Source organism: Carassius gibelio, chromosome B22, assembly GCF_023724105.1.
Source record: "Carassius gibelio isolate Cgi1373 ecotype wild population from Czech Republic chromosome B22, carGib1.2-hapl.c, whole genome shotgun sequence".
In the NCBI taxonomy this organism is placed as follows: domain Eukaryota; kingdom Metazoa; phylum Chordata; class Actinopteri; order Cypriniformes; family Cyprinidae; genus Carassius; species Carassius gibelio.
In genome coordinates, this window is record NC_068417.1 from 920,815 (window position 1) to 938,525 (window position 17,711).

At 34.0% G+C, this 17,711-nt stretch overlaps 1 protein-coding gene and 1 long non-coding RNA gene across 3 annotated transcripts in view; one reads left to right on the plus strand and one right to left on the minus strand.

The window, feature by feature from the left end:
* LOC127987565 (NLR family CARD domain-containing protein 3) overlaps positions 1 to 6,701 on the minus strand; it is a 260,615-nt gene extending 253,914 nt beyond the window's left edge. The window contains exons 1-7 of the mRNA XM_052589932.1: positions 6,537 to 6,701; positions 5,926 to 6,070; positions 5,095 to 5,184; positions 4,639 to 4,743; positions 4,358 to 4,442; positions 3,900 to 4,095; positions 622 to 2,443 (exon numbers count right to left, since the gene is read on the minus strand). Of these exons, the coding sequence (XP_052445892.1) occupies positions 622 to 2,443; positions 3,900 to 4,095; positions 4,358 to 4,442; positions 4,639 to 4,743; positions 5,095 to 5,184; positions 5,926 to 5,948 (2,321 nt within the window). The 5' untranslated portion in view covers positions 5,949 to 6,070; positions 6,537 to 6,701. The remainder of the gene's footprint in view (positions 1 to 621; positions 2,444 to 3,899; positions 4,096 to 4,357; positions 4,443 to 4,638; positions 4,744 to 5,094; positions 5,185 to 5,925; positions 6,071 to 6,536) is intronic.
* LOC127987626 (uncharacterized) overlaps positions 1 to 17,711 on the plus strand; it is a 459,131-nt gene that overhangs the window by 141,441 nt on the left and 299,979 nt on the right. The window contains exon 1 of one of the 2 annotated variants that reach the window (XR_008161279.1): positions 1,701 to 1,835. The exons of the other annotated variant lie outside the window; for it this stretch is intronic. This is a non-coding gene — a long non-coding RNA (uncharacterized LOC127987626). Of the gene's footprint in view, positions 1 to 1,700; positions 1,836 to 17,711 lie in introns of those variants that run through there. 2 annotated transcript variants of the gene reach the window in all.

A 17,711-nucleotide genomic window follows, 5' to 3' on the forward strand; every position in this document is an offset into this window, starting at 1 on the left:
TAATAAAGTATGAAAAAACAATTATTAAATACATTATAGATATGCTTTTAAATCAGGTATAAAGCATTTATATCTGTATTTATAAACTGCTTATAAATGTCTATTAATGCTTTATAAATGATGAATTAACTGTTTCCTAACGCTTAACTAATGATTAATAGCATGCAGTTATTATAAAGTGTTACCCAATTTTTTTATATTTTCAAAGTTTTAAAATTACTTGTTTTATTTTTGTTCTTCATGATTATTTTACTTTCTTTTATGTAAAGCACTTTGAATTACCATTGTGTACAAAATGTGCTATATAAATAAACTTGCCTTGCCTTGAAAATCACTGTTTATTTCTTTTGTATCTGATACAAATCTTTTATTTATGTATCCATTGTATTTTTTTGTGCTGTTGTTTGTAGTTAGAATATTCTTATTTTCGTTACTTTTGTTTGAAAGTATAGTTTTTCCATAAACATAGCACATACTGAACTGTACCGAAACCGTTATCATAAAACTGTGATACAAACCGAACCGTGAAAAAAGTTTAACCATTTCACCCCTAGTATCAGTGTAGATTAATGCAAATTTAAGATGAGAACAAAACATGACAAAATATATTAAATAACTTACAGAGCTCTTTTGCAGGTTTTGATGACTGCTGATAATCTAATGAGACACTCGTCTGATTTCTTGAATTTCTGAAGCTCAAACTCCTCCAGCTCCTCCTCTGATGTCAACAACACAAAGACCAAAGCAGACCACTGGGCAGGTGAAAGATCAGCAGATGAGAGACTTCCTTTGCTAAGGTGGGTCTGAATGTCTTTCACCAGAGTTTGGTCGTTCAGTTCATTCAGACAGTAGAACAGATTGATGGATCTCTCTGGAGACAGATTCGACTCTAATTTCTGCTTGATGTACTGAACTATTTCCTCTTTGCTCTGGTCATTGTCTTCTTCATGTGTCAAAAGACCCTGTAAGAGTCTCTGATTGGACTGGAGTGACAAACCAAGGAGGAAGCGAAGAAAAAGATCCAGGTGTCCATTATCACTCTCTAGAGCCTTGTCCACTGCAGTCTTGAGCATTGTTTTACTTTTATATTTCCATTTTGTAAACGCATGAACAAATATACTTTTCTTCTTCATGTCTAGAAACAGATGTGCATAAAGGGCTGCAATAAACTCTTGAATGCTCAAGTGAACGAAGCAGTACATGGTACCAAGAGTGATCCCTGTTTCCTCCTTAAAGATCTGGGTACACATGCCTGAGTACACTGATGCCTTATAGACGTCAATACCACAGGCTTCCAGATCTCTCTCATAGAAGATCACATTGTTTCTTTCCAGCTGATCAAATGCCAGTTTCCCCAGTGAAAAGATGGCATCTTTATCCCAGGAAACATCTGGTGTATGTTCTCCATCATACTTTCGTCTGCTCTGCTGGATCTGAAATCTGAGGAAGTGTGTGTACATTTGTGTCAGAGTCTTAGGAGTGTCTTCAGTATTTGACTCCTGCAGTGTTCTGGAGGCATCATCAGCCTGATTGTTTTTCACAACATTATTTCTTTTCTCCTCTAAAATGTTCTGGAGAACAGTGGCTGAAATCCAGCAGAAGACTGGGATGTGGCACATGATAAAGAGACTCTTTGATTGTTTAACATGATCAATGATTTCTTTGGCCTGAATCTCATCTGTGAATCTTTTTCTGAAGTACTCCTCCTTTTGTGCATCATTGAATCCTCGTATCTCTGTCAGCCGGTCGATACAGTCAGGAGGAATCTTACTGGCAGCTGCTGGTCTGCTGGTGATCCAGATGAGAGCAGAAGGAAGCAGATTTCCCTTGATGAGGTTCGTCAGGAGAACATCCAGAGAGACTGGTGATGAAACATCAGACCACGTCTCATTATCCTTAAAGTTTACAGGAAGTCGACATTCATCCAATCCATCAAGAATGAACAAGACTTTGAATTGATTTCTTCTTGTGAGGTTCAGTCCTTTTGTCTCTGGGAAAAACTGAGTTATAAGGTCCATCAAACTTAGTTTTTCTTGCTCCTTTAAGTTCATCTCTCTGAATGGAAGAGGAAATATGAAGCTGATTTCTTGATTTTCTTTTCCTTCGGCCCAATCCAGAACAAACTTCTGCACAGAGACTGATTTTCCGATGCCAGCAACTCCTTTTGTCAGTACAGTTCTGATCTGCTTCTCTTGTTCAGGTGCTTCAAACAAATGTTTGCACTCAACCTGTATCTCCTGTGATTCATGACGTCTGGAAGCAACTTCAATCTGTCTCACCTCATGTTCAGTATTGACCTGTTCACTACAACCCTGAGTGATATAGAGATCTGTGTAGATGTTCTTCAGAAGTGTAGAGTCTCCTTGCTTTGCAATTCCTTCAAACACACATTGATACTTCTTCTTTAGGCTACACTTTAGCTGATGAATGAAGACCAGCTCGTCTAAATGCATGAATAAAATACAAAGATTGTTTAGTCTCTGGGTTTGTTACAGTGGGGCTCGAAGGTCTGGGCACCCTTTGCAGAATCTGTGAAAATGCGAGTAATTAAAAAAAAAAATTCTTACTAAATGCATGTTAGATTTTATTTAGTACTGTCCTGAGTAAGATATTGTACATAAAAGATATTAACTTTAGTCCACAAGACAAAAGAAAATGCTGAAATTATTAAAATAACCCCACTCAAAAGTTTGGGAACCCTTGGTTCTTAATACTGTGTTCTGTTACCTGATGATCCTCGACTGTCTTTCTGTTTTGTGATGGTTGTGCATGAGTCCCTTGTTTGTTCTGAACAGTTAAAATGAGCAGCGTTCTTCAGAAAAATCTTTAAGGTCCTGCATATTCTTCAGTTTTCCAGCATCTTTGCATATTTGAACCCTTTCCAGCAGTGACTTTATGATTTTGATATACATCTTATCACACCGAGGACATTTGAGGGACTCAAACACAACTATTTAAAAAGATTCAAACATTCACTGATGCTCCAGAAGGAAACAAGATGCATAAAGAGCTGGGGGGTGAAGACTTTTGAACACGATGAAGATGGCCAAATTTGTCTTATTTTGTTGAAATATAATTTTTTTCCATTTAGTTCTGCCCTTCGTAAGCAACAGAATATACTTGTATGTTTCCCGGTACACAAATTAAGTACAATTTACCTTGAGCTTCAAATTCCAAAAGTTTTCACCCCCCCAGCTCTTTATGCATCTTGTTTCCTTCTGGAGCATCAGTGAATGTTTGAATCTTTTTAAATAGTTGTGTTTGAGTCCCTCAAATGTCCTCAGTGTGATAAGATGTATCTCAAAATCATAAAGTCACTGCTGGAAAGGGTTCAAATATGCAAAGATGCTGGAAAACTGAAGAATCTGCAGGACCTTAAAGATTTTTCTGAAGAACGCTGCTCAGTTTAACTGTTCAGAACAAACAAGGGACTCATGCACAACCATCACAAAACAGAAAGACAGTCGAGGATCATCAGGTAACAGAACACAGTATTAAGAACCAAGGGTTCCCAAACTTTTGAGGGGGTTATTTAATAATTTCAGCAATTTTTTGTCTTGTGGACTAAATGTTAATATCTTTTATGTACAATATCTTACTCAGGACAGTACTAAATAAAAAATAACATGCATTTAGTATGATCTCTCTTATTATTTTGAAAATTACTCATATTTTCACAGATTCTGCAAGGGGTGCCCAAACTTTCGAGCCCCACTGTATGTACAGAACAGAATGTGGAAGTCTAAAGGAAGTATGTCATTTAGAAGAGACAGATGAGGTTATGAAGATAATATGAGAGGCATATGAACAGCAAATGATCTTCCTGTGAGTCATAACAGTGATTGTAGAAGAGAAAACAGAGCGACACAGCACTGGAAGCAGCGTTCAGAGTCTCTCACCTTCTAGAGCATCAGCAGCTTCATCTTGCTTCATCTCTCTCAGGAAGTAGAGCGTGAGATCAAGAGCTGCTTCTTTCATACTGCATCTGTTCTCATTAAAGTCCTTCACCAAGTTCTGCATGTCCTCTTTTTGTAATATTTTCTTAAACTTTTCCAGTTCTTTCTTCAGAAATGTTATTATTTTGCTCTCAAGATCCTACAAAGAAAGAAAAGAATGAATGAGAGAAAAAAATCCTATAATTGGTCAAAATAATTTATTCAGTAATTAAGAATATTAATCAAAAATAAAGTTGAGACAAACAGTAATGTGTTGTAAATATTAATAAAAATAGGCTTTCATTCTTATTTTATGGGTTCTTAAAAAGAAAAAGTTGAAATAAAAGCTCTGTCACACTCTTATTCAATAACATATTTGTTTATTATAATTATTAAATATTCTTGTAAATGTGTTTTATTACCTGGAAGATCTGCAGGAGACTGTCTGTAAAATTCTTGTGGTTCCTGTGAGACTGTAAATCTGGATCTAATGTTTCATACTGAAGCCTGATAGTAAATACAATAAATCAAAATACTGCATTTTAGGAGAAAAAAATGACCAAAATATCTTGTAAACATTTTAGCAAAGAGAAAAACAATAAATAAATGATACATTTATGGACAAAGTTTTATGATAATAATTCACTGACACACTTTCTGACACAGTCTATGTTTAAAGAAAAATAAGAAACAGATCAAATACCGTTTGGTTCGTGATGTTGTTTCTTCACTGAAGACTGGTGGTTCATCCTTTGACTGGTCACTCTTCACAGACACAGAGCTGGACACATGTGAGTCTGATCTTACACTAATGACACAAAGAACAAAACACTTTACTACAGGAACTCCTTCAGTCTCATTTAAAGAGCTTCACTGTTGAGGATGGTAATGAAGCACAGTATAGACATGCATTTGTTCATCTATGACTATGGAGAGATGGAAAGACATATTCATGTTTGGCTGCATGATCTATTTTTCATGGTTAATTTATACCTCCTTGTGTCTGCTTGTGTGATTGTGTTACTGGAGAGAAGCTCCAGACTGAGTTCAATAAAGAGGAAATCAGTCATTTACTGTTTTATTTCATTCATTTCTATCACAAGCATCTTAGTGGAGTAATAAGCCAACACTACATTATAATGCCAAAGATAATAAATACCTTTTGATAGATGTTTTTTTCTCACTGAAGTTCGGCATGTTACCCTTTGACCAGTCACTCTTCACAGACACATGTGAGCCTGATCTTACACTAATGACACAAAGAGAGAAGAGAAACTTTTCTACAGGAGGTTCATCTGTGTTTTATATTGACACACATTCTCTCTAGTCCTTCACAGAAACATCTGCAGAGTTTTAAAGTTAGCAGTCATTCTTACTTACAGAATCACATTTGTTTAACAATTTCTTTAAAGTACTTCAAATGTGAGAATAATTACATTTTTACAAATATTTGACTGATCTAATTAAAGAGATTTGCAACTATCAACTTTCAGATACAAACTCATAAAGTTATAATTTTCTTCTTCACTTTAACAACTTTATATTCTGAAGTGTCAACATCAAATACAGTGTATTTTGGTGTGGTTTATTGTATTTTATGTACAGTGTATTTTGGTGTGGTTTATTCGATGTTATGTACAGTGTATTTAGATGAAAAAAATCACTGATGTTGAATATTTTAATTAAGTGCAGACCCAGTGCTGAAGAGTGACTGTAAAATGTTTGTAAATGATGATTCTGATTTCCATTTCTGAGATATTCATCATCTATAAGCTCTGACGTTCTGATTTTCAATTATGAGCTATTTAACATCTATTGGCTATTTTTAAAATATCAATTTTATTTTTAGTTAGTAAGCTATGAAGCTCTGACGTTCTGCACATCATTTGTAAATATAAAACACAGTTTGTTAAGGTTTTATTTTTTCCATCAATCCTCTGAAAGTGCAGCAGTGTTTAAAATGATTGTCTGTAAACAGACTCAGTCTTACCTCTGTTTGTGTGAGAGACTCATCTTTCCTCTCTTCTCTAACTAGGATTTACACAAGCTCCAGTCTGGATCCAGAACACCTGAGAAGAGATGATGCTGACCCTCAGAGGACCTCAGATGATGCTAACCCTGAATCAACAACAGAACTAACAATTATTCCTAAATGTGTGACTTAATCATATAATAACTTAATTAATAATATTGATAGTTCATCGTCTAGCTGACTACGTCTTGTATTATTATTATTATTTTAATTTTTTCTAAAATCCTGTCAAATGTGCACAAACTACTAGCTACTACTAAATATTGTAGAAACATAATTTTCTGTAAAGTTGCTTTCTAATGATTTGTATTGTAAAAAGCGCTATACAAAAAAACTTGAATTGAATTGAATTACAGCAACAGCAACAAAAACACTATATAAAATAAAGTGATCTACAAACTAATGCACAGCCATGTAGAATAACCAAATAATCTTAATGAGAAATGGCTGATTTAAAAACAAAAACTTTCGATTTTGCGTCTCAAGTACAACAGCATAAAACAGAAGAGGAAATACGGAGACACCTTCAGAAACACATTCGTTTTCAATAACCCCTTTCTGAAACTTACTTGCAGTCTTGTCCACTACGCAGAGAATCTATAAGCATTTGAAACACTCATTTTTTTCTGTGCTTTAAGCTTGAAAATGAAAAATGTTTTCTAGGACATCAAATCTAACGAGCAACGCTTTCTCTTGCTATCTGCGTGTTGTCTTCAGTTACTTTCGTTTTCGTTTTCTTCTTCTTCGTGGGTTTTACTGGAGAGTCTCGAGCGAGCTGAACAGTTACTGCCACCTGCTGTACTGGAGCCTGGATATTACACCTAATACATTTAAACACTGCATTATTATTATCACTCTTCCTGGACTGTTATATATCATGTTTATTGCAAATGTCCCACATGCAGAGATTTGTATTTATTTGTTACTTTAAATTATTTCTATTCATATAAAGGTGTAGTATTAATACTTGTTCTAGTTCCTGCTTCTTTATGTTTATAGGCTCAATGTCCAACTGGTTTTTGATTGCATCATTACTTTGTCCAGCTGAGGGTTTCCAAGCATTCTTTATAAAGAGAATCATCCAACAATAAAGACAATAAAGTAGTGTTTCTATTTAAAAAAAGAAAGAAAAAATGGTTTAATACTTGTTGAGAGATTTGTGATGACTGTGAGTGTTATCATGTTTAACTTTGTCTTTTTGGTTCCTTCAGAATACAAACCAACAATGTTGTCAGAGTGAAGTTCACAGACACCAGTGTGTGTTTTCTAGTGAACTTTTAAAAACTCTTTCCATACATCCATACATTTTAATTGACATTAATTGATGTGAGTCTTCATGAAGGATGTATTTCCATTTGTAAGATGTTTATTATGTTTGGGCAATGTCCAGATGTATTTGTTCATTTAACAGTAGAGGTGAACAATTATCTGAAATTTCATCTAAATCACAGTATAGACTTCTGTAACATTCAATTCACAAATATTTGTGCAAGGCAAAATGTGTGTCAAAATAGCATTTTAAATTAAATATTGTGGTGCTTCAAAGATGATCTGGTCTACAAATCATATTCTACAGCTTTAAAGGATAGTGGGCCTAAAAAAGAAAATTCTGTCATTAATTTCTCCCCCTTGTGTGATTCCATGACCTTTGTTCATCTTCAGAACACAAATTAAGATATTTTTAATGAAACACGAGAGCTTTCTAACTCTCCATAGACCGCAGCATAACTGAAATGTTCCCAGAGCCAGAAAGGTTGCAAGGACATTGGTAAAACAGTCCATGTGTGGTTCAACTGTAATTCTATGAAGCTATGAGAATGTATTTTGGGCACAAAGAAAACAAAATAACCACTGAATTCAACAATTATACTCTTCCGAACCGGAACAGACAAGGATGTCAGTTATTTTCTATGAGGGAATTCTGAAAGTGAGTGTTTTCATCTCATTTAAAATATGTCTTTAATAACACTATATTGATTTATAGCGATATTTATGTGCTGTTCTCCAAGAGAGAGATATTATTTCACTCACGATGGGGAGAAGACGGGGAATTTGGTTTAATCAAAGGAAAACACCATAAGTAAGTGTTTTACCTCGTTTACATGTATTTTTTATATAATTTTACTTTATGACGATATTTAAATGCTGTGCACGCCTAACGAGCCTAACCGTCTCTCACAGATTTGAACTGCTGTGAGAAGGGAGAGACCAGAAGTAACTTAAAGGGTAAGTTCACCCAGATAGCAAAATTATGTCATTAATAACTCACCCTCATGTCGTTTCAAACCCGTGAGACCACCGTTCATCTTCCGAACACAGTTTAAGATATTTTAGATTTAGTCCGAGAGCTCTCAGTCCCTCCATTGAAGCTGTGTGTACGGTCTACTGTCCATGTCCAGAAAGGTAAGAAAAACATCATCAAAGTAGTCCATGTGACATCAGAGGGTCAGTTAGAATTTGCTGAAGCATCGAAAATACATTTTGGTCCAAAAATAGCAAAAACTACGACTTTATTCAGCATTGTCTTCTCTTCCGTGTCTGTTGTGAGAGAGAGTTCAAATCAAAGCAGTTTGTGATTTCCGGTTCATGAACGAATCACTCGATGTAACCGGATCTTTTTGAACCAGTTCACCAAATCGAACTGAATCGTTTTAAACGGTTCTCATCTCTAATACGCATTAATCCACAAATGACTTAACTGTTAACTTTTTTAATGTGTCTAACACTCCCTCTGAGTTCAAACAAACCAATATCCCGGAGTAATTCATTTACTCAAACAGTACACTGACTGAACTGCTGTGAAGAGAGAGATGAAGATGAACACCGAGTAAGTGTTTTACCTCATTATCTATGTTTTTCATACAATAATATTATGTAATAATGATATTTTTATGCTGTGCGTGCCTAGACGATCTGAAACGTTTCTCACAGATTAAATTTGATGTCAAATCAAACCACTGTAAACGGCCCAAATCTAAAATAGCAATATTATTTACGTAAGTTCATTGTTTCTTGCATGTGTGTCTTGTGACCAAATTTTGTGATTACATTAAGCATTCATTTAAAAGGTTTTCATAATGTTAATGTATCTGTATATTGGATTTGTGTGATTTTTACACACACACACACACACACACACACACATATGTATGTATGTGTGTGTGTATGTGTTTGTTTCATATATTCATATATTTTCATATATATATTCATTTGTATATATTTGTAAATAACTTTTCAATATACGGTCCTCAAACTCTCTATACTGCATGAGTTAAACTGTTCACCATTCAAAGTGAATTTGTGTCCTCACAAGACTTGGCATATGACACGTGGGTAGCATGAACTACAAATTAGATTAGATTTTTTTGGTACGCTTGTACTGTCATTTATTTATGTGCTGTCCCATTTATGTGCATTCATTCTGATAGACAGAGCCCTGCCTCAGCGCATTGAGATCAACATGGAATTCAGGAACCACAACTTATTTTCCAGTAAGACGGACTTCTTTTTACAACAAAAATCCATATTTTTACAGTGAGTTAAATGCTTTTCCTTAAAGGGTTATGGTTTACCCCAAAATTTTAATAATCATCTACTTACCCTTGAAGTTTGTCTTATGTCATATCACAAAAGGAGATTTAAATAAAATGTTCCGAATATGCTTGTCCATATAATTTCAGTCTATGGCGAATAACGTCAAGCTATTAAAATAAATTTATGCATTTAGCAGACGCTTTTATCCAAAGCGACTTACAGTGCATTCAGGCTATCAATTTTTACCTATCAATTTTTTTACCTTAAAATAGAAGCCAAAGTATAACAGAGTGGTCTTATGTATCATGTGATGTATATTCCAAGTGTTCTGTGTGTATACAATAAGGTTTGGTGAGAAACATACTGAACTTTTTCATATTATTTAACAAACATCCTGACTTGATTGTTGGTCTCTGTGCATGACTGTGTGCTCATGAGACACTATTAGTTCAGTTCACACTGAATTGCACACAAGTTCTGAAAAAAAAATCAAGATTAATAAAAATATTACATAAAAAACTAAGAAAGGAAATCCCAAAAATGTGTAATTTCTCCACTGACTCCGGACTGGAGCTTCGGTTGTCATGAGAGTCAAAATGACAGCTGATAGATGAACGTGATCACTTCCTGTTGCAATGAGCACAACAGATGTATTTACCTCAGAGAAAAAAGCACATAGATTGTATTTTATTTTGTGTTTTTATTCATCTTGATTGGTCACAACGCACATTCATGCACAGAGACCAGCAGTCAGGTAAATAAAGATGACATCATTTTTATTGTTTGGGGGGCGAAATAACCCTTAAAACAAATTGTTATTTACTTATACTCATGCCATTCCACAGACATGTAAGACACATGTCATACAGGATTGGAACCACATGAAGATTGACAAAAGTTTGGGGTAAATGTTTTGAGTAAACTATTATTGTATTGTAATTGATACTTGTCTCTAACATTTCAATTGTTAATAAAAGCTTTGATAAATGGATGTGAAATGATTCATTCCATTTTTATAGGAGCACTTTTTTGATGCTGCAAGTGGGAGTGGATTTGCTTAGCTGGAAACTGCAGAGAACCACGTCTTGTCGTCCTAAAAAAAAAATGAAAAAATACTTCCTCCAAGGAGGTCCAAACGCCATTGGCACAGACTTTGTTCAGTGATGAATAACATACATTCAGCCTTTGCGGTCACAACGGACTCCACACTTGAGGGGTAAACGGACTGAAAGCCACCCCGGGAATGCGCTCTACTTTGCATCTTCACATCAGCTAAGTACGACCCTGCATTCAGCTCTCATGGTAATGAATGAGATGCTGTGGTTTAAGCAGATAAATGTAAGCACTATAAACCTAATAAAATTCAAAATACATATTGACAAAATAAGATTTTGCACTGATTTGCTTTGACTATATGTTTTCAATTTTTAAGAATATGTTGTTTAAATGTATTGAAATCACTGAATGTGAAGACATTTTTGTGCAGGGATAAAGAGTTAGAATGTTTCAATTGAAATAAATAATTGTAAACACGCATTGATTTGTGGATTATTTTATATATATGTATGTATTTATGTATTTTATTTTTTTACTTGAACATTGAACTCCTGAACCTGAACACCACACAATTAACTCAATTTTAACACTCCTGAAATGTATATATGACTCCCTCCGTTTCGGAGTTAGAATAACACTTTCAGAAGTGTGAAATATGTACATTACGCACAGAGTACATTTCAACACCATGCTGGATTTACAAATAAACTCTTTCAGTGTTAAAATGTACTTATTTCACACTTTCGAAAGTGTTATTTTAACTCCCAAAATGGAGGGGGTCATATATACATTACATAGGTTTGTTAAATTTGACTCAAATTGAGTTCAATGTACACTGGCGTTGTTGCTGTGGGGTGCCTAATCTTTCCATCAGACAAGATGAGTCGGGTTGGCATGAACAAGTTTCTTTGGCAATGAATGTTTGGGGCTTACCCTCCTTGTGAAGGGTGTCAATGATTGTCTTCTGGACAACTGTCAGATCTGCAGTCTTCCCCATGATTGTGCACAACCCACTTAGACTCATTATGTGACCTGCACCCAGCTGAAGTTTGCTACCAAAAAAAGTGTTGATTGCAAGTTTGAGATGATTGAAGTGTTTATGTATAGCTTGAATTAACTTAACATTGGTTTTAATTTGAAAAATTAAATTATAAATTATAAAAATTGTCTTTTTATAATTAAGTTAAAACAAGACATTCTTTTAGATCATCTTAACTTGATACCCTAATTCAAAGACATAACTTAATTGAAATTACTACGTTGAACCCACTAATGGGGATAAGTTAACAGAATGCTCACTACTGAGTTCACTTTATTTTGAACTTGCATAGCAAAGTTGAAACAACTATAATTGTATAGTCATGTTGATTCACAGAAGACAATTCACAGCTTAACAAGACTCAAAATAATGAGTTAAATCAATTCATTAATGCATTTTGTTTTTAACTGAAATGAGGCAGCTGCTTAACTTATGATTTTAAGTAGAACCAAGTAGATATTTTTTTACAGTGATAGACACTGTTTCGTTTCCAATTTCTACAGGTGCCCAATGTGCTGGATTCCTTTTTTTTATCTATTTATTTTCCTCTGTTGTAATAATAAATAATAATTTGTTTGTTCGTTTCACACATCAGTTAACACTTTTGAGTGAGTTTATGAGTTTTCATTATACTGTTTTTTATTTCTTTATTTTCAGACACAAAGTGTAAGACATAAAATGGATCTGGGAGTTTGTTCAGAGAATGGTCTCATAAAATAAATAAACATATTCATAGTGGCTGATCCTTAACTTGTCTTTATTTATCACATATTTTGTACATATTGGATCTATATCAAACTCTGGAAATGCCTTGGCAATTAACTGACAACCTGTTACGACATCTTTATACAAAGCTTTTTGACATGGGAAATAATCAAGTAAATGTTTCAAATGTATATAAAACTATTGATCAGTGTCAAATAATGATACCATCATTTAAAATAATTATAACTTTCAAGTCTGTCCATTTGCACCGTGCACTTTATACCAATAAAAAGGTTTTTAAAAGCTGTTGTAAGTGAGCTCATAAAATATTGTACATATGTGTCTTGTGTCATTATGGCATAGCGTTTGTGACTTTACTCTGTTCTGGATGGAGCTGTCCCTGGATCCCCTTCCTCTTCAGATGACACTGTTATTACTGTAGATCACTTTTATTAAGATTACTGCAAACAGATGTCTTTCCATTAACAAGGTAATGTGTTGGATTATATTTATATTCTTAGCAATCACGTTACAGTTACACTTGTAATAAAACTTGTTTTAATTACTTTAATTTCATATATAGTAGCCTGCCATATTTAACTGTTGCTGATTTGAAGGCTCCTCATATCTGTAATGATACTGTGATTTATTTTATTTATTCTCCGATCATTCAGTTGATACATGACTTTTTAATCACTAAAGGACAAAGTAATTCGAGAAACGAATAAAAATCCAGAAACTAACATGTGCTTAATGGAGACTTTTGTAGCCCTAATTATATATATATATATATATATATATATATAAAAAAAAACATTCCAAGTCTCTAGGCCCAGCCATTTGCCTTTTTTATTTTTATTTTTATTTTTTAAATTTGTACTTTTGTGGCCACCTTTTTTTCCTATTTTTTCAAATTCTGACCTAGAAAAAATTAAATAAAAAATACACATTAATCAAATGACTACGTTCATAAAAAGGACATATAACCGTGGTTGGGTAGGAACCCAGTCTCCCCAAAAGCTTCACACACAAGAAGGTGTAACAAAAGTTCATTTCTGATGTCATTGTCCTGATGTTCCCAGCCAGCTTTCTGAGCTCGGTGCAGTGCTGTCTCATCTCCCTCATCACAATCAGTCTTTCCTCTTCAAGACACACTTTTGACATGTACGCATCAAACTCTTCTTCTTGGTGAGGATGTTGCTGGATTCTGAACTCACATAAATAACATCTCTACAATACAAATCTGACCTGTACATTCTGAACAGAAGTAGTGTATGTACCTCCCAAAACCTGCTGTCGGGTGAACAAATGTAAAAAGTCAGCTTATTAAGGAATAAAACGTTAGGAAGACCACCACACAATAAAGATTGTCTCCCTTGCTCTTTATTTCAAGAACTCCTCAGCTGATTAAGAGCTTTAAATACCTCAGTCATCTCACAAGTGATGTAGGCCTGATGAAGAACTCGTGCTCAAAATGACTTGTCCTCATAAAGAATACATTAGTAAATCCTCAGTGTAGCAGTCAGCAAGATAAATGACCAAATTAAAATAAACATTTTATTTTTTTTAATAATTTTGATTATTTGAAAGTGCAGAACCAAACATCAACAGATATAGGACAATATTAATATTTTCTCTCAAAACATTGCTATACAAGTAAACGATTATGATGCTCTGCCTTAAAAGAGTTTCAATAAGATCATTTACAGCCCCAAATCAGTGTTTACAGTCTCAGTGGAGTTACAAGCCCACAAGTTTATAGCAAGCAAAACAGGAAGACTAGTCCTTCCTTAATTCTCCTGCATGGCACAGATTCTCAGTTCTACACATGATTAGCAGACTACAATAGTGAACTACTTCGATGACTGTGTGTAAAATACTGTACCCTCAGTACCCCACTGTCTGACATCATGTACCCACTGAAGCACACACTAGTTCACTGCTCAAATCCTCTTGAGAGTCTGGGGTCAGAAATTAAAGATGAACAAGGGTTTTCACTTTGCAATCTTAAAAACTGAGAGAAGTGATGAAAAGCTTTGTATTCATAACTGAAGGCATAGCATCATACCTTGATGAATCTGCTGGATAATGCAAGATGAAGGCCTTCTAGCATGGACAGTTAGCATGTCATTCCTGGCTTTTAACAACACAATTATGTGATGGAGAATAGTCCTATTAAAGATCATGGGATTTCAGTTCATCCACACATTGACCACACACTATCCAATTATGGTTCTTCTGGACTTAATAGAGTAAGAGAAAGATTATGTTGAGTGTCTGTTAATGTTAAAGTTTAAAGTAAAATAAATGCAAGTGTACCACAACTAACCCTTGTGACTGAGGAGTTTTCTGTTGGCATCTGCACAAAGAGAGGGCTGTTGGGTGAACATGAACATGCCGGGCAGGTGAAGTGCTCTACACATGTCATTTTCTCACACTGGTGCTGGCAGAATGTGTGTCCCATAAAGCTTCTTTGGAGAACATCTCCATGTATTTTCCCAGCCTGTATGTTTGATTAGTGAAGAAAACAATGAAATAGCTACATTAATATTCTTCCATCTATACTTAAGGACAACTTTGATCCACACTGATCTTACCCTTCCAAAGTGACAAGTCCTCCTCTCCAACATCTGCAAAAAACCTTGTCTTGATAAACTGGGTGCAATAGATTTCATTTCTTCAAATGTCCTGAAGACATCCACTGAAAACAGCGTGTCAGCATTCACAGATGCTGGCCAATACACACTTCTTATTAGGTCTCTCATGTCAGGAATTATAGTAAGATGACATCTTACCAAATAAATGTCCAGAGCCGTTTGATTGGGTAACTGTGGGAACCTCTGTAGCTGACTCAAAAGTAGTAGCATCCTGACTGCCAACTACAGATACTACTAATAACACTTTTTTGTCTTATTAACATAATAACAGCAGGGGATTTCAACTCTGGCCCTTGAGATCAACTTTACTGCAGAGTTTAGCTCCAACCTTGATCAGATTCACCTGGATTTACCTCTCTAGTAATCCTGAAAACGTTGATTATCTTATTCAGGTGTGTTTGATCATGTTTGGAGCTAAAGGACCAGATGAGAAACCCAGTAATACAGTGCTTGTCATTTCTGAATCATACTAAAGTGTTTCTGAACCATAATATATTAAAGTACTTGAATTAATTTGTTCTGGTAATTCTATAGTTGCTGTGATAAATAACAACTATAGTAATAAAAACAAAATACTGTACTAGGTTTATATTATACTACAATACACTACAGTTTACTGTAGTGAAAACTAAAGTATATTGCAGTATTTATTACAGTTTGTCAGTTCACTATAGTTCATTCTACAGTATGCTGTAGCATTCATTAAAAAGTGTTGTGAATACTATAATATCTACAGTATAATAAACTTTACTATAGTAGTGGTGTTTGTTCATGTGGGGACACTGATTGCTTCACTTCCATTTGATATCTTTGGATTTTCTAAGCATTACAGTAGATGTGCTGAAGTTAACATCTCAGGATGTTTTAACAGTCTTAGTTTGATAACAAACACACATTTAAAAATAGATAAAGCCAATAGTAAAAGATCTACCATAATTAAGAAAGATTGGGTTGATGGGTAATCCCAAATAATCTCAGAAGACATGGTCCACCTGTATCTGAAGCTTGTTTCCATGTCTCTCCTCTTCTGCTTCTTTTAAGCAGTGGACGTCCTTCAGCGTCTTTCTCCACCCGTCGAGAGCATTGTATGATAACACTGACATTTTGTGCTCTAGCTCCCAATATTTAATATTACCACCAAAACTACAAGATCACCGTCTCAATAAATATACGCACCTTTTTTTTGAGCAAGAGGCATGGATAGACAAAAAGGACACTTCACTAAGTGGAGGTAACACTAGAGAAAAGTGTTTTTTAAGAACAGCCAATCAGACTGCAGCAGCTGGCCAAAGAGCTTAAATTACGTCACACCCAATCAGATTTTTTCATTCATTTATTTGGACTGGGGTTCGAATCCCACTCACGCAGGTCTAAACCATTATTTCACATCTTTGTACTTTTTAATCAAACTAAAATCTAACATTTAACAACACATTACAGCTGCAAAGTCTTTTTTTATTTTTTATTTATGTTTTGTCTTTTTGGATTACAAAGCAAAGGATTGTGAATGAATGATTAGTATTAAAATAAATACAGTAAAATAATGCTAGTATACATTACATGGTTATATTAAAATCACAAATGGTTACATTAATATTAAATGAAAAGTAAATTAAAGACATTTAACTCAGTAATATTCAAGTACTGAATGACACTTAAAATAAATGAACAAGTAAGTGTTTCCAAAACAATAGAAACTGTAAAATATTATTCACATGAAGAGGAACACAGCTCTCGAGAAGCAATCCGTCATTCTCAGTTATTTTTATTAAATGCTTTAAGCACTTTTTAAGATCAAGCCAAAGTAATAGAATAGAAATAAAAATAGAATTCTGACAATAGATATAGATATTACAATCTCACACTGAAAAATAAAAGAATTAAAATATACAGTATATATATATATATATATATATATATATATATATATATATATATATATATATATATATATATATATATATATATATATATATATATATGAGTTAAATATTGCTAAGCGGCAAATTAATATCATATATTTTTCTGATACTTTTCGTTCAAATCATGCTGCAAAAAATGTTCTCCCTCAGTATTTTTTTCTTGTTTTCCAGTGAAAATGCATAAATAAATCTTAAATAAAGATACATTTACTGGAGATACAAAATTACATGAAATACAAAGACAAGTTTGAAAGGATTTTGTGATTAAAACAAGAAGTAATATCTGCTATTTGGCAAAAAAGTCACCTTAATTCAAAGAGAAGTTTTAATAACTCATTGACAAATATTTGTTATTGTTTTAAGTGTAAACTCATTTAATTTGTATTACATTTTTCAAGACTTAATTCAAGTATATATATGTGTGTGTGTGTGTGTGTGTGTGTGTGTGTGTAAATCATGATAATCTTGCTGTTCTTGGCAGACTGATATTCATTTAAAGTTTCATGACAGTACTGTAAATATAATGCCAATGCAATAACAACAATAGTACATTTATTGTTGTGATTCTACTAAAATACCATGGCTAAATTATGGTTTATATAGTAAAACCATGGTCAGAAAACATTTTTGAACTGTGGGATACATGTGATCTCTATATGGCTCTGGGACTATCATTGAGAATGAATGGGAAACAGTTTAGGGCCGTTAAGCTAAACAGTTCAAGACAGCTCATTATATCAAACAGCGGGGAAAATGCGGTCGGCAAATAAAAAAAATTGTAATACTATTTCGATTACAGGGCAAAAAATATATAAAGAAAAAAAAAACACC